This window comes from Ambystoma mexicanum, chromosome 9 (assembly GCF_040938575.1).
Source record: "Ambystoma mexicanum isolate Mex_15411 chromosome 9, UKY_AmexF1_1, whole genome shotgun sequence".
In the NCBI taxonomy this organism is placed as follows: domain Eukaryota; kingdom Metazoa; phylum Chordata; class Amphibia; order Caudata; family Ambystomatidae; genus Ambystoma; species Ambystoma mexicanum.
The window spans coordinates 1,522,285,683-1,522,313,673 of record NC_090931.1 but is presented as its reverse complement, the minus strand read 5'-3'; the positions used below and the strand labels follow the sequence as shown (position 1 = coordinate 1,522,313,673).

At 46.8% G+C, this 27,991-nt stretch overlaps 1 protein-coding gene across 1 annotated transcript; it reads left to right on the top strand.

Moving 5' to 3' along the window:
* The first annotated feature begins 1 nt into the window (after position 1).
* LOC138487554 (putative zinc finger protein 286B) lies at positions 2 to 27,620 on the top strand. The gene is made up of 2 exons (XM_069614035.1): positions 2 to 755; positions 24,504 to 27,620. Exons 1-2 carry the CDS (start codon positions 2 to 4, stop codon positions 25,310 to 25,312), a joined length of 1,563 nt encoding a protein of 520 aa, XP_069470136.1. The 3' UTR covers positions 25,313 to 27,620.
* Positions 27,621 to 27,991: the final 371 nt, after the last annotated feature.

Genomic DNA, 27,991 nt, shown 5'->3' with positions numbered 1-27,991 from the left:
CATGGAGGCGGCCGTTCAAGATCTCATGCGCGGCATGCAAGAATTAACGACTGAAGTACAGAATCTGAAAGCGGAGAATGCCGCGTTAAAACAATTAGTTTTGTCCCGTGATTCCGCTACAAAGGAAAGCATACTATTGGGCGGCATAGTTGATAACTACGATAGGTCTGCAAAAACCCTTCGTGGATTCCTTGACTCCTGTTTAGTCCACTTTACCTTTAAGCCCTACTACTTTTCTACCCCCAGGGCTAAGGTGGGCTTTATAATTTCGCACCTTTCCGGGAATGCATTAACCTGGGCCACACCTTTTGTCAATTCTGGGGACGCCCTCCTGGATAACTACGACGGATTCATACAGGCTCTTAAGGCCATGTTTGACCGCCCAGAACAGGTCTTTAGTGCCCAGGAACGTCTACTTGATTTCCAACAAGGCTCCCAGGACATGCTTACGTATGTAACACGCTTTAAACAACTGGCTAAAGAAGCGGATTGGTCCGCAGAAGCCTGCTCTACTCTTTTTCGAAGAGGGCTAAATGAAGACATCAAAGATGAACTAGCCAGAGTGGCTCGCCCAGGTTCATTCCAGACCCTTATGGATCTCGCTATGCAGATAGACTTTCGTATCCAGGAAAGGAAGGCAGAGAAGAAGAAAACCAAGGTGCCCTTGCAGAAAATTCCTATAGAGACCTCCTCGAAGTCTGATCCTACTCCTGTCTCTGTTAATGATCCAGAACCCATGCAACTAGGGGCTTTCCGTGGACCCATATTCCCGCAAGAAAGGATGCAAAGGATCCACACGGGGTTATGTATGTATTGTGCCTCAGATAAACATCTAGTGAGAGAGTGTCCTCTAGCCCCTCCACGGCGTTCGGGAAGCGCCAGCTCCCGATCCTAGATGGAGCAAGGCTTCGGGAGAGAGATGTTTGCTCCACATCTATTCCATCCTTGAACTCTCCTGGACAAAACAATCTAGTGATATTACAGGCCATCCAAGAATGAAACCTACCCCATTTTGGCTTTGCTGGATTGTGGAGCCATGGGGATATTCATAGATCAAGATTGGGTCTTTAACCACCACATTCCATATGAAACTCGAGGCATCATGCAACCTGTAGAGGCTATCGATGGAAGACCTCTCTCTTCAGGACACATAACTCTACAAACCAAAGAGATCCAGCTCTCGTTAAACCATCATCGAGAGGTGATCAAATTTGACATCATAAAGTCAGCTCATTACCCAATGGTACTGGGTATGCCCTGGTTACAGAAGCACAACCCATACATTAACTGGGCAGCAGGATCCTTGTTTCTTGGTTCAGAGCACTGCATGTCTCACTGTCTATTCCTGGATTCCTCGTCGACATCTTCCAAAAGTATGCTGTCAGACCAGCAAGGCCCATTCATGGTTTCAAATATCATCCAGGTTCCTAGGGCCTATCAGGATTACACTGACGTGTTTTCAACTGCCATAGTTCAGGCCCTAGCCCCTCACAGACCTGAAGACTGCGCTATTGATACTGAACCCTCAGCAGTGATTCCCTTTGGAAGGATGTTCATTTTATCCGAACCAGAGAAAAGGGCCCTCCGAGAATACTTGGATACCAACCTTGAAAATGGCACCATACGACCATCCAAATCTCCAGCTGGAGCTTCGTTGTTTTTTGTTCCCAAGAAAGTCACCAAGGAGCTTAGGCCTTGTCTTGATTATTGTGATTTAAATCAATGCACCCTCAAGGACCGCTACCCATTGCCCTGAATCTCAGATATCCTGGAAGCGGTGAGAGGAGCTGTAGTTTTCACGAAACTGGATCTCAGGGGTGCCTATCATCTGATCCGTATTAGGGAAGGTGACAAATGGAAAACAGCCTTTAGAACACCCTTTGGTCACTTTGAATACCTGGTCATGCCCTTCGGACTCGCCAATGCCCCAGCGGTCTTCCAACGTTTCATGGACAGGGTGTTTTCCGATATGCTGTTCCTCTTCGTCATAGTTTACCTGGACGATATCTTGATATGCTCCAAGGACCATCTTAAGCATGAAGAACATGTTAAGGCAGTCTTACAACGGCTACTTGAACACAAGCTCCTGGCTAAACCCGAGAAATGCCTTTTCCATGTCCCTACTGTTAACTATCTAGGATTTGTCCTTCGTCCAGAAGGAATTGGAATGGACCACTCAAAAGTAAAAGCCATACTATCTTGGCCTGTTCCCACTACCGTGAAACAGATTCAATCCTTCCTGGGACTAGCCAATTTTTACCGGAAATTCATACCTTCCTTTTCTGAGATGCAACCGATCAAAACATTGTTGAAGAAAGATACTCCCTTTCTCTGGACATCAGCCCAAGATAAAGCATTCCAACGATTGAAAACAGAGCTTACACCAGCCCCCATCCTGGCTCAACCTGATATTAATCGACCTTTCCTAGTGGAGACGGATGCCTCCAACTATGCCATAGGAGCAGTTCTAAAGCAGGAATTCGAGGACAATTTAGAACATCCCATTGCTTATCTTTCACGAACCCTGACTCCCAGCAAGACTCATTATTCCGTTTGGAAAAGGAGCTGTTAGCCATCCGTCAAGCCTTCACAGAATGGTGTCATCTACTTCTGGGAGCAAAACATCCTGTTCATGTCCGTACGGACTATCGAAATCTTCAAGTTCTACAATCTCTGGAATGTAGGAATAGTCGTCAAGCCCAGTACCAGTTCCAGATCCATCATGTCCCCGGATCACAGAACATAATTGCTGACGCCTTATCCCGACGTCCCGACTACGAAACTCTTGAAGATCGGTCCTTCCCAAAGATGTTTCGCCACACAATTTTTGTAGCCCAAGCAATCAGCCTCCTGGAAGACATTCAGATGCAAACCCAGTCCTCTGAGATCTGGAAGGACTTTACGGGGAAGAATCGATGGAAGCTTAGAACAAGGGACGGGTATCTGTTCAAGGATAATGGCCTGGTCATTCCCACATAGAAACTACAACAACGGATTATAAACCTCTGTCACGATACCCTTCACTCAGGACATCGTGGTATCACCAACACCCTCCATCTAATACAAAGACAATTCTGGTGGTCAAGAATGAAAATTCAACTGTACATTCAAGCCTGTGCAGTCTGCAATCAAAACAAGCATGATAACAAGAGACCGGCGGGTCTCCTACTTCAACCTACGCTACCGACAAGGCCCTAGGAATTCATCGCTACGGACTTTATTGTGGAATTACCTGTCATGATCTCTGTTTCCAAAAGGTCAGGGTTTTCCCAACTCCCTTGGAAGCAGATCCATAACCCAGGTTCCGAGTGCCAACCAGTCCCAATTGGGACCTTTTGGACCCAGTCCTGGCGCCAGTGGCACCAGGCTCATAAATATGCCCAGTCCCAGCGCTGGAAGCGCCGGGCTCATAATGCTTGGGTGGACTTACCTGCAGCAGACCATGCTGCTTACTTGCCTGCCAGTTGAGCCTCTGATCCTCTTCTGTTTGGAACTACTTTTCCTGTTGGGTGGGGCAGGAGCCACTCCCTAGATTCAGAACACTGGAACTCTTCTGGAAAGCAGGAACTCTTTTCTTACCTAGGCGTGGCTGTGGAAGGAGACACCTAAGCACTACAGGAGGCTATTTAAACCACACCCGATGGATGAATCTTGCTTTGCATTATTCTGCATCCTCTGCAGCAGAACGCTCATCGTGTCTTCTGCATCTAATCCTGGGCCTAAGGAAAAAGGCTTACCATCCTGAATCCAGTCTTCAGCAACACCTATAAAGACAAGAAAGAACAGGTTAGCATTACGGTCTTCAGTGACAGCTCTTCACTTACCTGGTCCATCGGCTGTCACCAACGCCTCACGCTGCATTCCGGCATCTGAAAGACAAAGGCTTACCTACTCTTCGTGCGCTCCGGAGGTCTTCACACTGCATTCCGGCATCTGAAAGAGAAAAGCTTACCAACTCTTCGCACGCTCCGGAGGCCTTCGGCGCTGCATCCCGCATCTGAAAGACAAAACAAGGTGCGTTTAAAGACATTGGGGAACTTTAATACTCACGTGCCATTACTCCTTTCGACATCTAACCCAGTGGGTATTCTGGCACCCTGCAACCGCTCCGAACTTGTACCTGCAAAATAAAAAGACAGTTAGAGCCCATCGAGAAGCAGGCAACAAGCGCTTACTTACGTGCTTCCAGGCGCTTCTATTCATCACACGGGCTCCATCTTCAACTCACTTCAGCCCGTCATCCGCCATCGCTGGAACCCTGCAAAACAAGAAACATCATTACTAAAGACTTTAAAGACATTAGAATTACTCGAAACTTACCGTTTGTGCAGTAAACGACGGACAGCAGTCCTCTGAAGTCAAGAGGCCTGCTCCCCTTATCCAGTGAAGAAACTGGTTACAGCACCCTGCCCCGAGGCAGATGGAGAGCACGGCGTTCACTTACCTAAGGTGAGAGCGTTAACCTTTGGGGTTCTACAGGAGAAGAGAAAGGGAAGAAGAGAGAGACATTCAATAACCCAGTTCCTTAATCCCATATTTTCTATCTGCAGACATCTTACCCTTCGAGTCAGACATACAGTGCACAGAGGTCCAGCCCAAAGAGCCAGCCGTGTGTTACACATCACCTTTGAAGATACGGTATATGCCCAGTCAAGACCGGCGCCTCTACGGGAATCAGGTGAGCGTTACAGAACGCAAAGCCTACCACAAAACTCCCGTCCAGGCGCTATGGAAACCTCGGATACCGACCAGCTAGCCCAGTTACTTGGGGAACTAAGGGCAGAAGTGCATGCAGCCCGTCAGGAAACGAACGCTCTAAGAAGAGAACTGATTATTTCCAAGGAGCGAACAGATGATCTCGCTAGACAATTGCTACAGTCACAAGCCGGACAGACCTCGTTACCCGCATCTGGGGGAAATCTTCCTTCTACATCCTCTATGAATCCAGTGCAGATCAACCTACCTGGGAATGTACCTCTGGCTCCGCCCGAACGATTTTCTGGTGACCCAAAGAGGTTTGCAGTATTTATCAATCTGTGCCGGTTGCATTTCTTATGCCGGCCAGCAGCCTTTCCTACTGATCAAGCTAAAGTAGCTTTCGTGCTTTCGTACCTTAGTGGCAATGCGGCAGACTGGTCGATCCCTCTAGTAAATCAAGATGATCCGGTCCTCCATGATTTTCAAGCTTTTCAGCTCAGTATGGAAAAACTGTTCGCAAGACATTCACAGGGGCAGGCCTTGGACAATGAGCTTCTTTCGTTGCGACAAGGTAATCAAGACCTTTTGGCTTATATTGCATCTTTCAACAGACTGATAGTGGAAACTCAATGGCCTGAGGACAAAAGGATTACGCTGTTTTATAGAGGTCTACGTGGGGAGCTCAAAGATGTGTTAGCCCAAGTAGTGAATCCCCCACAAGATTGTTCGGACTATATAGACTTAGTCGTTCAAATAGATCACAGACTGCAGAACAGGAAGGCCGATCGTTCCAAGTTTGATGCTCGAGTATTTTCCAAACCGCCAACTCCTTCCAAAGGAGTAGACTCCGGGGAACCCATGCAAATAGGGGGTCTGAAAGGTCCTCTAACACAAAAGGAGTGGGAAAGGAGAAAACAGTTGCAATTATGCCTCTATTGCGGAAACTCAGGGCACTTTCTTCGAGACTGTCCGGTGAAACCTGCCAAGAAGGCAGTAGGAGCTACAGTTACCAAAGTTACAAACTCTGAGCAGGGAAACGACCTCGCCCGACAAGAATAGAGGTCCTCTTGCCGAGCGTGAAAACCAGTTCCGTGACCTCGCATTTCGTGATACCTATGGTCCTCATTAGCCCTGATAATCCGTATCGATTACATGCAATTGAAGCTTACGTCGACAGCGGTGCCATCGGCAATTATGTGGATCATGAAATGGTTTTGAGGATGAATCTAACTCTTTGACCCAAGGCTGTAAAGGACGTCATTACTACGGTGGATGGTACGGAGATAGCCTCCGGGCCAGTAACGCATACCACTCAAGAGGTGACGCTAGTAAGTCAAGATGGACACCATGAGAAGATCGTGTTCGATGTGATCAAGGCCCCTCAGTTTCAGATTATTCTGGGAATACCTTGGTTAGAGAAACACAATCCTCTGATCGATTGGCGAGCAAGAACGGTCCAGTTTCCAGAATGTGTCTCTACTTGTCACCCTCCACCTGGTGTTGCACTGGCAGCAATTTCTTCAGAGACTCCCCAGTTACCTCCTGAATACCTAGAATACCAAGATGTTTTCCGGAAGGATCAGGCTAACTCTCTACCTCCTCATAGGTCTTATGACTGCCAGATAGACCTGATACCTGGATCTACTCCTCCTTGTAGTAGAATTTATGCCCTCACCGAGCCTGAGAACCTTCACCTTCGACAATACCTGGATCAATACCTGGCAAATGGGTTTATTCGTCCTTCCAAGTCCCCTGCTTTTTCAGCTTTGTTCTTCTTTCCAAAAAAGGAAGGAGAACTTAGAACTTGTATAGATTATCGCTCCCTGAACCAGATCACCTTTAAGAATAGATATCCGTTACCTTTGATCCCTGAACTCCTGGACCAAGTCAGAAAAGCATGCATATATACAAAGCTGGATCTTAGAGGAGCTTACCACTTGGTACGAGTAAAAGAGGGCGATGAATGGAAGACGGTCTTCCGCACCAAGTATGGGCTATTTGATTATCCGGTCATGCCCTTCGGACTTTGCAATGCCCCGGCCTCCTTTCAATATTTTATGAACGATGACCTCAGAGAGCTCATAGATGTGTGTGTTGTTGTTTACATTGACGACATCCTCGTTTATTCTTCATCGGAATGTGAACATCGGAAACACGTGAAAATGGTCCTCGAAAGATTGCGTCAACACAAACTTTTCGCTAAGTTGGAAAAATGTGTTTTCAACGTGACTGAAGTTGAATTCTTGGGATTCATATTATCACCTGGCGGAGTGCGTATGGATTCAAAGAAGGTCGATGCAGTTCTCAAATGGCCATCAGCATCCTCCGTAAAAGGTGTGCAAAGCATGTTAGGCTTCGCTAACTTTTACCGCAGGTTTATCCCCGAATTCTCTCGAATAGTCCAGCCCATCACTGCCTTGTTAAAGAAAAACAAACGTTTTGAATGGTCTACCGAGGCGGAACAAGCTTTCCAGGATTTGAAGAGTAAATTTATCTCTGCACCAATCTTAAAACACCCTCGCCCCGAACTCCCGTACATCGTGGAAACTGATGCGTCAAGCCTTGCCATGGGGGCAGTTCTATCACAAAAGGACCCGGTAACCAATCAGTTGCATCCCGTGGCATTTTGGTCCCGCAAATTCTCGCCTCCTGAAATCAATTACACGATTACTGACAAGGAACTTCTGGCTATCAAGTCTGCCTTTAAGGCTTGGCGGCATTATCTTCTGGGGGCCCGACACACCGTTACTGTGATTACGGATCACCGAAACCTGCAATATTTGAAAACCGCAAAAGACCAATCCTCTAGACAACTCCGTTGGGCATTATTCTTTGCCGAGTTTGACTTCATAATTACCTATCGACCTGGTACAAAGAACGGTAAAGCTGATGCCCTTTCTCGGATGGGAGTGGAAGAACACTTGATCAACCCTAAACCTGTACCAATCATTCCCGAACAAAGAATTCTGGGTGTAATCGCCACAGAATCCATAGAGGAAGTTAAGGATAAAGCCAGGCAACTTGTAACTCCAGCAGACATACAGAATTGGCATCTGCAGGGAAAGGACTTTGCAGTAAAGGACAACTTATTGTATTTCCAAGAACGATTATACCTACCCAGCACAGATTTACAGAAAAAAGTAATCTCTTGTTATCACGATTCTTTAATGGAAGGACATCCCGGTATGGCCAAGACCTCAGAAAAGATCAAGCGCTACTTCTGGTGGCCGTCTTGGAAAAAAGATATCAGAGACTTTATAATGTCCTGTGGAGTATGCGCCCAAAACAAGAGTCAAAAGGAAAGACCAGCAGGCCTCTTACGCCCTATTGACATCCCACCTCGCCCTTGGCATACGCTTTCTATGGACTTCATCACCGATCTACCTCCATGCTCCGGATACAATACGATTCTAGTAATCGTGGACTTATTCTCCAAGATGGCACATTTCATTCCGCTCAAAGGCTTGCCAACAGCAGCAACTCTGGCCCGAGAATTTCTCGAAAACATCGTCCGACTGCACGGTTTTCCTTCGGTTCTAATTTCGGATCGAGGTAGTCAATTTATTTCTCATTTTTGGCGAAGTTGCTGTCGGTCCGCTCAAATTGATGTGAGACTATCGACCAGTCACCACCCTCAGACCGACGGACAAACAGAGAGGACCAATCAAACTCTGGAACAGTATTTACGCTGCATGCTGCAACAAACTGAAAAAACTTGGAAAGACATCCTTTGGATAGCCGAATATGCCTACAATAACTCTGTCCATTCGGGAACTGGGAAAACCCAGTTTTTTCTTTTGTACGGCAGTCACCCTCGAACCTCGGAGTTGGATCCCCTCCAAGATCTTGAAACACCAGCAGTAGACTACCTGCATTCTACAATCACCCAAGCCTTTAAGGAAGCTGTTTCTCACCTTCAAAGGGCTAAAGAACAATACAAGAAAGGAGCAGATGAACATCGGAAGGAAGCCCCTCAATATCAAGTAGGGGATCAAGTCTGGTTATCCACCAAATATCTACCTCTAAAAGGGCCACGCACATTCAACCCAAGATACCTTGGTCCCTATTCCATCACTACCATAGTAAACCCAGTAGCGGTCAAGTTGGACTTGCCCCCGCACATGAAGATACATCTGGTCTTCCACGTCTCTCTATTAAAACCCGTGCAACCTCAAACCCGACTAACTAAATCTCCAAAACCTATCCTAGTTGATGGAGAACTCGAGTTTGAAGTCAAAAGCATTCTGGACTCCAAGATCTCCAAATCTAAACTATTTTACCTAATTGACTGGAAAGGCTACGGCCCCCAAGAGAGATCCTGGGAACCTGCTGAATATGTCCACGCTCCTCGCCTAATCAAAAGATTTCACCGAACCTTTCCTGACAAGCCAAAACCCCCGGAGAAGCCCGGTTTGGGAGGGGCCTTGAGGGGGGGTACTGTCATGATCTCTGCTTTCAAAAGGTCAGGGTTTTCCCAACTCCCTTGGAAGCAGATCCATAACCCAGGTTCCGAGTGCCAACCAGTCCCAATTGGGACCTTTTGGACCCAGTCCTGGCGCCAGTGGCACCAGGCTCATAAATATGCCCAGTCCCAGCGCTGGAAGCGCCGGGCTCATAATGCTTGGGTGGACTTACCTGCAGCAGACCATGCTGCTTACTTGCCTGCCAGTTGAGCCTCTGATCCTCTTCTGTTTGGAACTACATTTCCTGTTGGGTGGGGCAGGAGCCACTCCCTAGATTCAGAACACTGGAACTCTTCTGTAAAACCAGGAACTCTTTTCTTACCTAGGCGTGGCTGTGGAAGGAGACACCTAAGCACTACAGTAGGCTATTTAAACCACACCCGATGGATGAATCTTGCTTTGCGTTATTCTGCATCCTCTGCAGCAGAACGCTCATCGTGTCTTCTGCATCTGATCCTGGGCCTAAGGAAAAAGGCTTACCATCCTGAATCCAGTCTTCAGCAACACCTATAAAGACAAGAAAGAACAGGTTAGCATTACGGTCTTCAGTGACAGCTCTTCACTTACCTGGTCCATCGGCTGTCACCAACGCCTCACGCTGCATTCCGGCATCTGAAAGACAAAGGCTTACCTACTCTTCGTGCGCTCCGGAGGTCTTCACACTGCATTCCGGCATCTGAAAGACAAAAGCTTACCAACTCTTCGCACGCTCCGGAGGCCTTCGGCGCTGCATCCCGCATCTGAAAGACAAAACAAGGTGCGTTTAAAGACATTGGGGAACTTTAATACTCACGTGCCATTACTCCTTTCCACATCTAACCCAGTGGGTATTCCGGCACCCTGCAGCCGCTCCGAACTTGTACCTGCAAAATAAAAAGACAGTTAGAGCGCATCGAGAAGCAGGCAACAAGCGCTTACTTACGTGCTTCCAGGCGCTTCTATTCATCACACGGGCTCCATCTTCAACTCACTTCAGCCCGTCATCCGCCATCGCCGGAACCCTGCAAAACAAGAAACATCATTACTAAAGACTTTAAAGACATTAGAATTACTCGAAACTTACCGTTCGTGCAGTAAACGACGGACAGCAGTCCTCTGAAGTCAAGAGGCTTGCTCCCCTTATCCAGTGAAGAAACTGGTTACAGCACCCTGCCCCGAGGCAGATGGAGAGCACGGCGTTCACTTACCTAAGGTGAGAGCGTTAACCTTTGGGGTTCTACAGGAGAAGAGAAAGGGAATAAGAGAGAGACATTCAATAACCCAGTTCCTTAATCCCATATTTTCTATCTGCAGACATCTTACCCTTCGAGTCAGACATACAGTGCACAGAGGTCCAGCCCAAAGAGCCAGCAGTGTGTTACACATCACCTTTGAAGATACGGTATACGCCCAGTCAAGACCGGCGCCTCTACGGGAATCAGGTGAGCGTTACATTACCACCTTCCAGAGGATTCATGACTATCATGGTCACCATTGATTTATTCATCCATATGGCTAATTTTACACCTTTGTACAAGTTACCATCTTCTTCAGAACTCGCTGGCATCTTCCTGGAACACATATTTCGACTTCATGGACTCCCTTCCAAGATCATATCAGACAGAGGACCTCAATACATCTCTCAATTCTGGAAACACTTATGCCGTATACTAGGAATCCAACGTGCCCTCTCTTCCGGTTATCATCCACAGACTAACGGAGCTACTGAACGTGTGAACCAGACCCTGGAGCAATATCGTCGCTGTTTCGCCACCAAGGTACAGGACGAATGATCACTGTTAATACCTGTGGCTGAATTCACCTACAACAATTCTGATCACTCGGCTGTCAAGACCAGCCCTTTTTTTGCAGCCATGGATACCACCCTTCGGTTCTACCTTCCGTTCTCCCACATCCTACACCAGTACCAACAGTCGACTCCTGGATTGAAACTCTCATCAACGTACACAAGGAAGCCAAAGAACACTTAGAAAGGGCCCGAACTCACACCAAGCATTATGCGTACTCCAAGAGAAGACCAGGACCTTCCTATGCAGTGGGTGATAAGGTCTGGCTGTCCTCGAAACTACTACCTCGACATTTACGACCGAACAAATTGGCTCCCCGGTACTATGGCCCCTTTTCCATAAAGGAAATCATAAATCCAGTGGCCTTCCGACTCAAATTACCAGACTCCTGGAAGAAGATTCATCCAGTTTTTCACTCTTCTTTAATAAAACCTTACATCCAGTCCTCCCGGAAGTCCTTTAGACCCAACCCCGTGGTTGTGTACGACCAACTGGAATATGAAGTATCCAGAATATCCGACTCCAGATATAAACGGGGTCAACTTCAATACCTGGTTGAGTGGAAAGGATATCCTCCTAGTGAACGCACCTGGGAACCATTCTCAAATCTGAATACCCCCCCCGATTACTCAGAAGGTATCATCTTATACACCCGGGCAAACCTGGTGGGACAGGGTTTCGGCGGAGGCATGCTGTCATGATCCATAGAACGCGTCCCTTTTGGACTTCCTGGTCCCTGACACAACGGGGCTTGCACTCCTTAGTACTTCCAACATGGCCGCCTAACGTGGAACACTCTCCACCAGCCTCCACGTCAGACGTAGCACATTCTATAAAGAGACCACGCCCCTATGGCCCCGCGCGTCTCAACGCTACCGCTTGCAGTGGCTAGACGTGTACTCCGTAGTTCGCTGCAACTAATCTCTTGTTTCCTGGTTCCCCGACCCTCGATTCCCCCCTCTACCTTTCCTTCCTCCTTATTCTGCCTTGGTTCCTGGATCTCGTGTACCCGCCTCCGAGTACACCTCCTTCGTTTCCTGGACTTCCCGGAGATTCCAAGTAACGCTGAATGCACGCTGGAACCTGAAGACGCTCGCTCGGGTTGTACAAAACCCAATCCGTACGCAAGAAGACTCCTTCCAAGAATTCCAGCAAACTTCGAAGTCAGGTGAGAAAGGGGGAAATCTGTGACACTCCTGGCATCTTGAATCTCGAACTGTTCTTAACGTGTGATCCTCGTCAACAGAGCATCTGCTCCCGTGACACTGGCGCAGGCCTATTGACTTTATCTGCATCCTAGAGCGAGTCTTCTGATTCTTTTGCCTTGACAAAAGTATTGCCTATGATTTTTCCTAACTATTCCCTTGTTTTAATTCTTTGTGCTAAGTGTGTTTTACTTCGGTGGCATTTCTTTCCACGGGTACGTGTTTCTTTAGTAAGACGAACTGTCATTACTGTCAAAAAGTGATTGTGTATGTACCGCCGGTAACGTCTTTGTTTCACAATACCGGTCTGTCAAATCCTAATGTACTTACCTTGAATTTGCCTGAACAAGAGGAATTGGTTGTGTGTAGTGTATTTACAGTGTGATTTGATTTAATAGAAGTGAAGTGTTTTATGAACAGATGGTTTAAAAATAAAGGTACTTATATGTTTTACCTGAAACCTTGAGTCACTGTTTGCTTGAGTCACAGTAATTGTAGTCCTTTTGTAAACTCTACTACTGCTCATTTGCTCTTCAGATAAGTCTGGCTGCTCAGCCACTGCTACCACTTTTTCTGTGTAGTACGGGCTTGTACCAAAGGTGAAATTGTACTGCCACTTGTAGTCCTAATCTTGTGTAGTGGTCCCTTAGGGTACTGCACAGGATTCTGCCTAACACTGGTGTACAGCGGTGGGATTTTTAAGTATAATGATTACACTTAGAGTGCTGCTATTACCTTTTGTCAACTAACCACAAGGCTAAACACCACTAATTCCGTTAACTGAAAAATCATGTCAAATATGGAAAACTACAGTGAAGAGAGTCTCTTAAACTATACTGCTGAGGTTTTCAGAACCATGTTTAGAGAGAGGAGCCTCTCTGGTAAAGGAAAAAAATCTGAACTGGTTGCTAAGTTATTGGTAAAACAAAGTCTGGGGAGTGGGTCAGAAGGGCCTACCCCTCCAGCAAATGTGGATACTGATGTTTCTGATTCTGAGAGTGTTGGATTAGAAGAAGTAGATGAGTCCTTGTTAGGAAACACTACAACTCCCTTACCTGCTCAGAAAGTACAACCTCTGTCCACAGGGACCCCAACAGGTCCTACACTCACTCCTGAATTTATTGCACTTGAGAAAATGAGACTTGAATTGAAAGTGAAACGTATTGATGCACAAACTGCCATGAAACATCAGGAATTAAGGCTCAGAGAAATGGAGATGGCTCATGCTTTAGAGGTGAAAAATTGTAGAATATGCTTCTCTCCCAGGATCTTCTAGGTCTTCCAGTCCTAAGAGGCCCTGTATGCCAAAGGAAATGATTGGTATGTATGAGACTAAACTTGATGTTTTGGATTGGTTAGCAATGTTTGAGGACAATCGTGGGATTCAGGGTATCTCAGGGAATCAGTTGATTCCTTGGCTTTTCTCTAGGCTCCCCCCTGTTGCAAGTGATGCTGTCATGGAATTGGGGAAGTTGGATAAGCAGGATTATGAGTGTGTGAAGCTAGCTTTGATATCTAGATTTGGGAAGACCCCTTCCCAGTACCTTAAGAGGTTTAGGACCCTCAAAAAGCATGATGGTACCCCTTGGGCTACCTGGATGTGTGACTGTTTGAAAAACTTAGATGGTTGGGTTAAGGGTTACAAAGTGAACACTTATGAACGTTTGAGGAATCGTGTTATGTTGGAGTCAATTTATGATGCCTGCTCTCCTGAGCTTAGACAGCACTTGGCTGATTCAAAGGAGATAGATCCTAAGAAGTTAGCTAAGGCTGCTGACTTGTGGGTTGCCAACAGGGCCACTCACAAGGATTCTGGGGCAACTCAGAAGAAGGATGAGGGAAAGCAGCCAAAGAAAGATAACCAGGAGAATTCCAATAATTCCAATCCAAAAGAGGGCCCCAAACAGAACCAGGGTAAGCCACAAGGGAAACCGAATCAGGCTTGTATACCATCTGGTGCTAAACCAGGTGGAGGTCAGAGTAAGCCTAAATTCAGTAGGACCTTTGGTAAATGTTTTGTTTGTGAAGCTACTGACCATGTGAAAGGGGATCCCAGATGTAAGGGTAAACCTTCAGGGGTCCACACGGTCTCCTTAGCCTTCTCCCAGGTGGAAGAAGTACCTATGACAAGTGGTAACTTTCAATTGCTGGCTGATGAACCCATGAGAGTCTCAGCTAGTGCTTCTTTAGTGTCCTTGGGTCTTTGGGAACAACAGAACTTAGATGTCTATAACTCAATCCCAGATAACACTAAAGAGTATTATAAAGATAGTGTTCTTATGAATGGTCAGGAGACCCCTGCCATCAGAGACACTGGAGCCAGCATAACTGTGGTTGATGAATGTTTTTTCAAGGTAGAGGATGTTGCTAAGGCACCCAAACACCTAACCATGTTAGCTGGAGGCCCTGTACAAATAGTTCCCCAGTTACCAGCTCTCATCCAGTGCAATGACATGACTGTTAGAATACCTGTAAGTGTGCAAAATAATGTACCAGGGAGAGTCCTGTTGGGTAATGACCTTAAAACTCTTGGAGTTGTGTCTAGTACCCCAAGACCCCCCAGTAAAAGGAAGCAGGAGCTCACAAGGTCTGCTAGGGAGAGAACCTTGAGAGGCTCTCCTGGGGACTTGATAGAAGAAACTATCACCCCAAGTCCACAGGACTTACTACTATTGCAAGACAAAAAGAGACAAAGGGGAAACCCAAGTCTACCAGCAAGAAAACAGCAAGCACCCCTGTGCCTACAAGGACATCACAGAGACTGTCCAAAGTCACACCTGTGACTCCTCCACCAGCTGAGGCTGAGTGTGAGGTTCAACCCTGTATGGTTCAACCAGATACTGAGGACTCAGATCTGGAAGAAGATCTTACTCTGGTTGGAGATCTTAACCCTGTTGAACATCCTGAGCTGCAGTCTTTACTGGCAGAAGGTGGACCCAACAGAGCAGACTTCAGCAGAGGACTAAGAGAGTGTCCTACTCTTGAAGGTCTTCGCCTACAGGCAGCTTCTCAGCTCAATGGGGAAGAACCTGGGAAGTATAGGTTACACTGGGAAGATGGCCTCTTCTACAGTGAACCGACTGAGTCAACCCCTGGGGACTGCAAAAGACTTGTAGTACCCCTAGGGAACCGACTCAATTTCCTACAGTTAGCCCACGAGATACCTTTGGCTGGTCACTTAAGCTTCAAAAAGACCAAGGAAAGGCTCTCACTTTACTTCTACTGGCCTAAGATGGGTTCAGAAGTAGACAAGTTCTGTAGGAGCTGTCACACTTGCCAAACCTCTGGCAAGAGTAGAGCCAAGAATGTGGCACCCTTGGTGCCTCTCCCAGTGCTGGGAGTCCCTTTTGAGAGGGTTGGGATTGACATTGTTGGTCCTCTTGACCCTCCCACGACTTCAGGTAACAGGTTTATCCTGGTTGTAGTAGACCATGCTACTAGGTATCCTGAAGCCATACCTATGAGAACTGTTACGGCTCCGGCAGTGGCTAAGGCCCTACTTGGTATATTTACTAGAGTAGGTTTTCCTAAGGAGGTGATATCTGACAGGGGATCAAATTTTATGTCCCACTGCATGCAAGCCATGTGGAAAACCTGTGGAGTCACTTACAAGTTCTCTACTGCCTACCACCTACAAACCAATGGATTGGTGGAGAGGTTTAACAGAACTATGAACAGCATGATAGGTGCTTTAGAAGAACCCCTTAAAAGAAAGTGGGACCTTCTACTGCCATGCCTTCTCTTTGCATATAGAGAAGTCCCTCAGTAGGGAGTAGGTTACAGTCCCTTTGAACTTCTCTTCTATGGCCATCCAGTCAGAGGTCCATTGGCCCTGATTAAGGAGGGGTTGGAGAGTGCTCCTTCCCCCAAGCCAGTCAGAGTGACTGACTATGTGATAGGTCTCCGGAGGACAATGGGCCTCATTACGACCCAGGCGGTAAGGGGTTAACGGCAGCGTTAACAGCGCCGACCCTTACCGCCTGAGTACGAGGTCCCTTAGCGCCATGGCGCTTTTAACACCTGCTTTTAGCAGGTGTTAAAATCCATGGCGCTAAGGGACCATGGAGTTAATTACGCCACCGTAATTTACGGTGGCGTAATTAACGCCTTCCCCACTCCCATTATACCCTATGGGGCAAAAATGGGAATGGGGAAGGGTAAATGGGGATTGGGGACTTACCGCCCCGCCAAGGTCGGAATGGGGCGGTAAGTCCGCCAACCACCATGGCGTAAACGTAGTTTACGCCATGGTGGTAAAGTCACGGCCCAGGCGGTAACTTACCGCCTGGGTCGTAATGAGGCCCAATGTCACACATGATGCCAGAGGCAAGTGGTAACTTGAGGGCTGGTCAAGCTCTGGTCAAACATTGGCATGACCAGAAAGCTAACATGGTTGAGTTTACTCAAGACCAGCTGGTTCTAGTTATGGTCCCCACAAGGCAGAGGGCCTTGCCGGACAAGTGGATAGGACCCTTCAAAGTTGTGGGTAAACTTGGAGAGGTGAACTATCTGGTGGACTTAGGCAATCCTAAGGAGGCTCCCAGAGTCTTTCACACCAACCGTTTAAAGGCTTATGTCTCTAGACCTGAGATAGGAGCTTTGCTTCAGCTCAAGAGGAGGAGGAGAGTGAACCTCTGCCTGACCTCCTCAGAGGCTTACCTTTAGATGAGAAAATGAAAGGAGTTAATCTCTCTTCCAGTCTACCATCTGACCAGCAGGATGAATGCAAATTACTGTTGTATCAGTTTGCCTCCCTGTTCTCACTTTCACCAGGCTTGACCCCTTGGGGCCAGCATGATATCCTCACTGGTGACTGTTTGCCTGTGAAAAACAGAGGGTACAGAATGTCAGACAATGTAAGAACCCATATAAGGAATGAGGTCAACAAGATGCTTGATCTCGGGGTTATAGAGCCCCCTACTAGTCCATGGTCTAGCCCAGTTGTGCTTGTACCAAAGGCAGGATCCAAGGAGTTAAGATTCTGCGTGGACTACAGAGCTCTAAATGCAGTCACCAAGACTGATGCCCATCCTTTACCTAGGACAGATGAGCTAGTGGATAAACTTGGTGCAGCCAAGTACCTCAGCACATTTGACCTAACGTCAGGCTATTGGAAAATAGACCTGACAGACCATGCCAAGGAGAAAACTGCATTCTCCACCCCAGCAGGCCTCTACCAGTTTAAGGTGATGCCTTTTGGACTAAAGAATGCACCTGCTACATTTCAGAGGATGGTCAATCAAGTTCTGAATAGGATGGAGGACTTCTGCATGGCATACTTGGATGGCATTGCAGTGTTCAGCCCTACATGCAAAGAACATATTGATCACCTAGGGTATGTTTTGCAGGCTCTTGAACAGGCCAATCTGACCATAAAGGCAAGTAAATGCCAAATTGGTCAGAGCAAAGTGGTCTACCTTTGACATGAGGTAGGAGGCGGTGAAATAAGGCCATTGCCTTGCAAAGTACAAGCTGTAAAAAACTGGGCCACCCCTACTACTCAAACCCAAGTGAGAGCCTTCCTAGGTCTCACTGGGTACTACAGGAACTTCATAGAGAACTATGGGTCCATAGCTTCTCCATTGAATGTCATCTCCTCTCCAAAATTCCCTAAAAAGGTCAGATGGAATGAGGAGTGCACTCAAGCCTTTGAAGGCCTGAAGAAAGCCCTTTGTCAAGCTTCAGTCCTAACTGCTCCTGACTACCACCAACCCTTCATTGTACAAACAGATGCCTCTAATGCAGGTATAGGTGCAGTCCTTAGTCAACTGGATGAGAAAGGTAGGGAACATCCCATTTGTTTCATCAGCAGGAAGTTAAAGGATCCTGAGACAAGGTGGGCAACAATAGGACGTGAATGTTTTGCTATTGTGTGGTCACTGAAGAAGTTTAGACCATACTAGATGGCTGATGCAAATGAAAGGGGAAAACCCTAAACTACTAAAATGGTCAATCTGCCTGCAAGGGTTTGATTTTATCATTGAGCACACAGAGCATGAAGTCACCACCAAAATGCTGATGGTCTCTCTAGGATGTTTATAACCGACTAGAGGTATGAGACTCATCCAGGAGTGGATTGAATCCTCCTGTCCCTTAGTCTGGCGAGTGTTAGGGAGAATTCTCATTCTATGGCTAATTTCCCTTACCTAGTGAGTCCCTCAGCAGCTTTGCTGGATTTCTGGGGTTTATTTTTTCCACTTGGTAAGAGTGTGAACCTTTTCCCACTCTTACAGTGTATTTTTGTGTGTCTTGTACTTTTTGTGCTCATGGGCTATGGAGTCTCACGAACTCCCTAGGCATCATCATTTTATTTGTGTGTTACACAGCACCTTCAGTGCAGTGACACAGGGTTGCCTTTTAGACTTCCCAATGACTCAATTTTTCTGGAGCTGACTACTATCCCCCAGAAACATGTAAAGATGCCATTAACTTTATATAGTCACATTTACCACAGATCCAGCACACCCCATCTTACATGGAGTATTGGAAAGGATTAACTCGTATCCCTTTTTATCTGTACCTCTTGGAGCATTGTTTCGCTCCCTTAACATTAAGACTTGGCTGGTGGCAGTGGTATCTACCCTAACTTTTCTACCGCGGTTATATTACATAACGTGGTAATGTTTTAGACTAATATAGTAGCTTCGAACATGAAACCCGCTTGACCATATTGGTTTTAATTTGGCTCCGGTTGGGTTTCGTTGCCATTTCTTCTTGTTAAAATCTTTCTTGTGTTTTACTTTGCGCGGCAAACCAGGTTTGCCTCCTTTGTTCACCGTCGTTTGGCGGTCTTCCCTAGAGAAGCCCTCCTTTTGGCGCCTGGGTGTCTAGGTGGGCTGAATGTGAGGGAGGGGTGTAGTCACCCCCTGCATAGGGTCTCCTTTGAGACCCAAGTCGCACTTTGTATTTATTGGCTGAGGGGGTTGTCCGGGATGGACAACCCCCCTGCTGAGTGATTGACAGCCTGGCTGTGTGAATGGGGGATTTTGGCATAAAGGCAGGACTCTTGTGCTGGAAGTCAGAGTCGCCACTGGAACTGCAAAGAACCGAAGAGAAGCGGAGAAGAAGACTGCTGCTGCAACCCCGAGTCCCAGTGAAGCCCTGCTGCAGTCCTGAGCTATCTACCCTTCAACAACAAGAGAAGATCCAGTCTGGAGTCTTCTTCCCTTGAGCCTGGTGGGATCAACCAGCTCACCTTTCTTCAGCCAGAGAATCCTCTTCTGGGTCGAAATCACTGCACAGTGCTGTAGTGGTCCGGATAGCCATCAGAAGAGCCCTCTCCTGATTTAAAGGAGCGCACCTTTTATTCATTGTTGCTTTTGCTGCTGCTGGCCTCATCCCTGGGTAGTGCAGATCGCTCCAGATGTCCTCCGTCTTGTCCCCACGACTGAAGCTTCAGGAACCGTGAGTCTGCAGGAACTACCAGGAACAACTGCCGTGGCACCAGCTTTCTTCAGCGGAATAAGGTACTGTTTGCATTTGGTCGTTCTCTTTGTCCGACCTTACGGAATCGGGGGGAACCCTTTTCCTCCACGAAGGCTTGACCTTTCTTCCTTCCCTCTTATAACTTTTGCCTCCTTTTGACGATATCTAAGTACTCCTGGCATCTTGAATCTCGAACTGTTCTTAACGTGTGATCCTCGTCAACAGAGCATCTGCTCCTGTGACACTGGCGCAGGCCTATTGACTTTATCTGCATCCTAGAGCGAGTCCTCTGAATCTATTGCCTTGACAAAAGTATTGCCTATGATTTTTCCTAACTATTCCCTTGCTTTAATTCTTTGTGCTAAGCGTGTTTGACTTCGGTGGCATTTCTTTCCACGGGTACGCGTTTCTTTAGTAAGACCGAACGGTCATTACTGTCAAAAAGTGATCGCTTATGTACCGCCGGTAACGTCTTTGTTTCACAATACTGGTCTGTCAAATCCTAATGTACTTACCTTGAATTTGCCTGAACAAGAGGAATTGGTTGTGTGTAGTGTATTTACAGTGTGATTTGATTTAATAGAAGTGAAGTGTTTTATGAACAGATGGTTTAAAAATAAATGTACTTATATTTTTTACCTGAAACCTTGAATCAGTACTTGCTTGAGTCACAGTAATTGTAGTCCTTTGTGTAATCTCTACTACTGCTCATTTGCTCTTGAGATAAGTCTGGCTGCTCAGCCACTGCCACCACCTTTTCTGTGTAGTACGGGCTTGTACCAAAGGTGAAATTGTACTGACACTTGTAGTCCTAATCTTGTGTAGTGGTCCCTAAGGGTACTGCACAGGATTCTGCCTAACACTGGTGTACAGCGGTGGGATTTTTAAGTATAGTGATTACACTTAGAGTGCTGCTATTACCTTGGGTCAACTAACCTTGATGGACTGGCGCTGCTCCGCCGGGCCTCAGATCGACGTTGTGTCTTCAACACGGCTTATCAACAGCTGTCACCTTCTGCATGGAACACTGGTCTTGATGGACTGGTGCTGCTCTGCTGGCCTCAGAGCGGCGTTGTGTCTTCAACACGGCTTATCAACAGCTGTCACCTTCTGCATGGAACACTGGTCTTGATGGACTGGTGCTGCTCTGCTGGCCTCAGAGCGGCGTTGTGTCTTAAACACGGCTTCTGAACATCTCGCACCTCCTGCATGGAATACTGGTCTTGGTGGACTGATGCTGCTCTGCTGGCCTCAGAACAGCATTGTGTCTTCAACACAGCTTATCAACAGCTCTCACCTCCTGCATGGAACACTGGTCTTGATGGACTGGCACTGCTCTGCTGGGCCTCAGAACGGCATTGTGTCTTTAACATGGCTTACCAACAGCTGTCACCTTCTGCATGGAACACTGGTCTTGATGGACTGGCGCTGCTCCGTCGGGCCTCAGAGCGGCGTTGTGTCTTCAACTTGGCTGTCACTTTCTGCATGGAACACTGGTCTTGATGGACTGGTGCTGCTCTGCTGGCCTCAGAGCGGCCTTGTGTCTTCAACACGGCTTCTGAACGTCTCTCACCTTCTGCATGGAACACCGGTCTTGATGGACTGGCGCTGCTCCGTCGGGCTTAAGAGTGGCGTTGTGTCTTCAATTTGGCTGTCACCTTCTGCATGGAACACTGGTCTTGATGGACTGGTGCTGCTCTGCTGGCCAAGGAGCGGTGTTGTGTCTTCAACACAGCTTATCAACAGCTGTCACCTTCTGCATGGAACACTGATCTTGATGGACTGGTGCTGCTCCACCGGGCCTCATTCTGTATTTTATGGAGACACGCACTGCATTATGGGTGATGTTGATTTCCTGGCAGTATAATGCTGGGGAAGGTACAGTGCAATTTGGCAGGCCTGTTGGTTGTGCTTTGCTGAATGGCAGGTCATGGTGTTGCCCTATGGGTTTGGACATGCAGTAATGCACCTCTTCAATGGTGGCTTGGGCAGGATGTCGAGGCCGAAGTGTTGGCTGCCTGTGGCGCTGCCACCTCCGAGTGTCCAGCCAGGTGGTCCCCTCTCATTCAGGATAGCTGCCGGTGTGCAGGCCTATCCGGCCCAGCAGTTTGCAGGGTGATGTATATTGGCAGTTCTATGGCGCCAGCAATTCATCTTGGATGGATTTTCTGGGATGGGGAGGTGCGTCAGAGACGGTGGCACAGGGCCAGCAATGGGGTGGCTTCATCTGGGAGTGACTGTTGCGTGGCACGCTCTTTCTGGGTCAGCTCCAAGTGTCTGTCTGTGGTGTGCATGTTGTCATCACACTTCTGTGGGGGGCATCTCTTGTTATTCATACATGACCTTCGGTTGGTCTTTTAGAGGGTGGCATGCGCACCTGGCCTTCTCTTGTCTTTATGTACTTCCGGTATGCTCTTGAGAGCTTGGAACACCTGCTTCCTTTTCCACACGAGGCACTTGCACGGTGTTTCTTTGTGTGGAGGTTTCACTCACATTCTAGTCTTTTGCCTGGTGGAGGTCATGTTCCAGCCACACTATGGGATTTTCGGATGTATTTGTGGAGGCGTGATGTAAGGGTGCCAGTATTGTGCAGTAGAGGTACGTGCTGTATTCATTGGGCCTCATTAGGACCCTGGCGGAGAGGGTTTCACGCCAGCGTAGTGCATGGCGTACCTCTCCGCCATACTACGAGTTCCCGTAGCGCCATGGCGGCCTTTTCCGCCTGGTTTTACCAGGCGGAGAAAACCATGGCGCTACGGGACCTCGTTGTTAATTACGCCACCGTATTTTACGGTGGCGTAATTAACTCCTTCCCCACTCCCATTATACCCTATGGGGCAAAAATGGGAATGGGGAAGGGCAGAATGGGGATTGGGGATTTACCGCCCCGCCAAGGTCGGAATGGGGCGGTAAATCCGCCAACCCCCATGGCGCTATCGGCGGCTTTCCGCCATGCTTCGCGGTGCATTTAGCACCGCGAAATCCGCCTGGGTCCTAATGAGGCCCATTGTGAGTGTGTGTTTCGCGCCCCTGCAGCCTTTCCTCTTGATTGGTGCAGCTCAGTCTTCCCATTGGCATCTTCTTAATGTGCATTTCCTCAACTGAAACCAGAATTGTTGAAATAAGATCCACATTCCTTTAGGAATCGTTTAAAAAAAATACAAAATATATGATAACCACACTTAAACAAAATATTGAAAGCAAGATTTGTAACTAGGTCGTTCCCATTCAATCGATGCTGTTTGGTAGACGGGATGGTCACATTTCATCGGGTTTGTTATGTTAAATTATAGGTCTTGTTATAGGCGTCTTTTGCCAATTGCATGGCCTCCTGTACTCAATGTTTCCTGCTATACTCATTAATGCTTGCTCCTGTACTCAATGTTTCCTTCTGCACTCATTAATGCTTGCTCCTGTAGTCATTAATGTTTCCTTCTGCCCTCATTAATGTTTGCTCCTGTACTCATTAATGTTTCCTTCTGCACTTATTAATGTTTACCGCTGTACTCATTAATGTTTCCTTCTGCACTCATTCATGTTTGTTCCTGTCCTCATGTTTCCTTCTGCACTCATTAATGTTTGCTCCTGTACTCATTAATGTTTCCTTCTGCACTCATTGTTTGCTCTTGTACTCATTATTGTTTCCTTCTGCACTCATTAATGTGTACTGCTGTACTCATTAATGTTTCCTTCTGCACTTATTAATGCTTGCTGCTGTACTCAATGCTTCCTTCTGCACTCATTAATATTTGCTCCTCTACTCATTAATGTTTCCTTCTGCACTCATTAATGTTTCCTTGTGCACTCATTAATGTTTTCTGCTGTACTCATTAATGTGTTCTTCTGCACTCATTGATGTTTGCTCCTGTACTAATTTTTTTTAAAATTATTACTGAAATCAAGTATGTTTTTTATTCAGATTTCCAGGTTTAACAAGAATTAAACTTTTTTAAAATGCATGTTTAGATTATAATAACGTGTAATTGTAATTATTTATACAGCGCTTATACAAAAAACTAGCGTACTAGGTCTGACGGCATTTCTTCTAGTGGAAGTGCATGAAGTCTTATAGTTGCAAACGAGCTAGGGAGGGGGGACAAAAAAGGGGGACGGGGACAACAGGACAAACGAACAAACTATCCTACTACATTTTAGGTCAAGCTTGCATACAGAGGGAAGTGGGTGGGGTGGAACAAACAAGTCTATTCCTGCAGGGCCCTGGGTTAAGTGCACAAGAGTAAGTGTGAAGTCGGCAGAGATTTCTGTATTATATTGATCACAACAGAAGATATTCTATCACCAGGGAGACAAAGGTATTCCCTCGAGATTGCTCAGTGTGTTACTGGGGGATGGGTACAATCATTTACAGCGCTACTCTTGGTATGTTGAATTTTAAGTTGCGCAATAACAGAAAATAATATCTGGAACCTTTGCTTCTTTCAACAGAAAATGGAGTCACTACTGAAATCCTCCAAAGAAGCCCTGAAAAATGCACACATTGCGATCAGAGCTTTACTGAGCGCTCCCAACTCATGAAACACAAGAGGATCCACTCAAACAAGAAAGTATCGACATGCAGTGTGAGGGACGAGGGCTTCACGGGCAGAGCCAGTCGAACTACACAGAAGGCATCCCACGCTAGAAAGAGAACACTCAAATGTACAGAGTGTGACAAGACCTTCACAAAGAGCTCAAGTCTGCTAAGTCATCAAAGAATCCACACTAGGGAGCGACCATACAAGTGTACAGAGTGCGAGAAAACCTTCACTACAAGCTCAAATCTGTACAGTCATCAGAGGATCCATACTGGGGGGCGACCGTACCAGTGTACAGAGTGTGAGAAAAGCTTCACTTTCAAATCACATCTGTACCAGCATCAGAAGAGCCATACTGGGGAGCGACCATACCAGTGTAATCACTGTGAGAAAACATACACTACAAGCGCAAATCTGGGCACTCATCAGAGGATTCATACGGGGGACGACCATACCAGTGTACGGAGCGTGAGAAAAGCTTCACTCATAAGTCGAACCTGTACAGCCATCAGAAGATCCATACAGGGAGGCGGCCATACCAGTGTACGGAATGCAAGAAAATCTTCACAAAGAGGTTGAATCTGCAGAACCATGAGAGAATCCATACAGGTGAGAAGCCCTATGAATGCACAGTGTGCCCGAAACACTTCCGTTCCAGCTTCAATCTGAATTGCCATCAGAGGATCCCTACAGGAGAAAAGCCCTATAAGTGTACAGAGTGCAAGAAAGCATTCACTTATTCCTCCGCCCTGCGGCGTCATCAGAGAATCCATACAGGGGAGAAGCCCTACGAATGCACAGTGTGTAAGAAATGCTTCAGTTCCTGCTCCAATCTGAGCTATCATCAGAGGATCCATACAGGGGGGAAGCCCTATGAATGCACAGTGTGTCAGAAATGCTTCAGTTCCTGCTCCAATCTGAACTATCATCAGAGGATCCACTCAGAGGAGAAGCCCTATGAATGCACAGAATGCAAGAAAGCATTCACAAACTCTTCCACTCTAAAGCGCCATCATAGGCTCCATACAGGGGAGAAGCCCTATGAATGCACAGTGTGTCAAAAACGCTTTAGTTACTACTCTAGTCTAAACTGGCATCAGAAGGTCCATGCAAGGGAGAAGATTGATTCAGTGGTAGAATGTGTACAGGCATCAGAAGATCCATCCTGTGAACAAACCTTAGGAGAGCATGAAGTGTGATGAGGCCTGGGGAAGGTAGGGGAGGTGGCATGGGGTGCTTGAAGAATTGATGACCAGCTCAAGTGACATCCCAACAACAAGTGAGACTCCAACAACAACCCATGCGGTACACCTTGTTTTACTCTGCCTGGTACATTTGTATGAGAATCAGAATGCCAGTATCATGGATCACTGTGTTGTGCTTGGAAATGTAATGAAAATCTACAGCATTCGGCAGGGTTCAGTGTACCGAGTATCTCAGCAGATAAAGCCAGTAAACCTGAAGGAGAACAGGACATCTACCCAAGGTGTAGGTCAGAGAACTGTGAGAAACCTGAAGGTGTCTCACCCGTTGGTCCCGAGGATCTGTCATGCAGGTGGCCAGGACACGACCATCGCTTTTGGATCCAGTTTCTGGGGGTGGACCAGTGCAGGAGGATCACCTGGATGGGGGGGGGGGGTCTTTGGGGAGTGGAAGTGGGACACCGGACGGTGAAATGCGGTATCCGCTTCCCCGTGGCACCTTCACCCCATCCTACCCGGTGAGATACCTAGGAGTTTGACCCCCCGCCCCCATTTCTCCACACAAACACTTTCTCATGGACAGCTCAACGTGAGCGAAAACGGACTAACACCCGAGCCGTATACCTGACATGTCCCAATACAGTGGTCAGGCAAGGTCAGGCAATTACTGATCATTACACACACCTGACTTCCATCACACTTCCTCACACGGATAAAATACAGAGCACGAAAGCACACTCTGAGCAAGGCAAAGCACACGAGGAAGCAGCAGTTCCAAGATGGCAGTCTAAAAGAAGGTGGAAGACGGAAAGACCGAAGAGGATTTCAACCTTTTCACTGACAAACCGCATCCTTCATGAGCCTTCAAAAGTAGAAAGCGTAAGACCCGGAATTGAAGCTAAAGAATCCTGCATTGTGTGTCGGAAGGTACCTGGGGCTCTCCGGCACTGATAGTCAAGACGAGAGGCGAACTGTCACAGTGGTACTATGCTTGGCTCTTACAACAAAGCAGCACAGCCGGTGAGTTGGGGAGACGGATACCAGACTGGTCTGTGTGGAAAACAAGGTTACAAGCAGCAACATCGTATGAAGAAGATTATTAATACAGCAGATGAGTGAATTAACTTTGAAGCTAAAATACTATACCATAGACAGAGAGTTCCGGCATCACGTGGGTGCTCATTCGAAGTTTTCTGTTAGGTATCCTTCCGGAAGGGTGCTGACGTGAATTGTGAAATCGAAGTGGTCCTGCAGCGGGTCAAGCCAAACCCTGTGCACATTAGAAAGTCTTCAATATTTGATGTAAAATTGACATTGGTCCGAGCCCGGCTGAGGGAGAATGATGGTATAGAAGGGATATAAACCCGGCAGAGGGGCGTCCGGGGTGTACCGTGAGTCACCTGAAAAAGGAAGAACTTGCGAAGATTGTGTAAAAAGTGAAAGGCGAAAAGACAGGCTCGAGCCCAGCAGAGTGAAGCCTGAGCGGAACTGTGTGCTAAAGCTATCTGAGCCCAGTTGAGGGGGATCCAGGGTGAATACTGAATCACCCGAAGTAGATACTTGTGGAAATCTGAAAGGGGAAAAAGAACTTGTATATTTGGGTGCATCAGGCCCTATGAGTGAAGAGACTTTGAGAAGCAAGGAGACTTACGCTCTGGAGTCTCTGATGCTGATGAGTGAACAGTAACCTTGTGCTGAGAAGCCAGAGACTGTGCTGTGCTCCAGTGAACCGCCTTGTCCTGTGCTAAAACGTGGGGAAGGAAGGGCCTGAAAACATGACATCATTTTTGAACACTTCTTTCTTTTTCATAACATTATTTCCCACACTATTTTGTATTTAGAGGTAAGGATTGGCACTAGGTTTTTTAGTATAGGCCCTTTTATTTGACAAGACACCACTGGTTGTTGTATTGCCCATTATAGGTGGAAGATGTTATTGCATGTAGATATGTGTGACATCATCTGAGGTTATATGTATTGTCCATTATAGGTGGATGATGTTATTGCATGTAGATGATATGTGTGACATCATCTGAGGCTATGTTTGTTGTATTGTCCATTATAGGTGGATGATGTTATTGCATGTAGACGATGTGTGACATCATCACAGGCTATATTTATTGTATTGTCCATTATAGGTGGAAGATGTTATTGCATGTAGATGATATGTGTGACATCATCTGAGGCTATATGTATTGTCCATTATAGGTGGATGAAGTTATTGCATGTAAGTGATATGTGTGACATCATCTGAGGCTATATTTATTGTATTGTCCATTATAGGTGAAATATGTTATTGCTTGTAGATGATATGTGTGAAATCATCTGAGGCTATGAGGATGATTCATGGAATTATTTGCGCATTAAAACGCACATTTGCGCGCCATTCTGCCTGAAAATCCCCATACCTCAAACAGGGATTTTCGGGCGGAATAGTGCGCAAATGTGCGTATTACACGCAAATAATTCCATGAATCAGGGTGTATATGTATTGTCCATTATAGGTGGATGATGTTATTGCATGTAGACGATATGTGTGACATCATCTGAGGCTATGTTTAGTGTATTGTCCATTATAGGTGGATGATGTTATTGCATGTAGACGATATGTGTGACATCATCTGAGGCTATGTTTATTGTATTCTCCATTATAGGTGGATGATGTTATTGCATGTA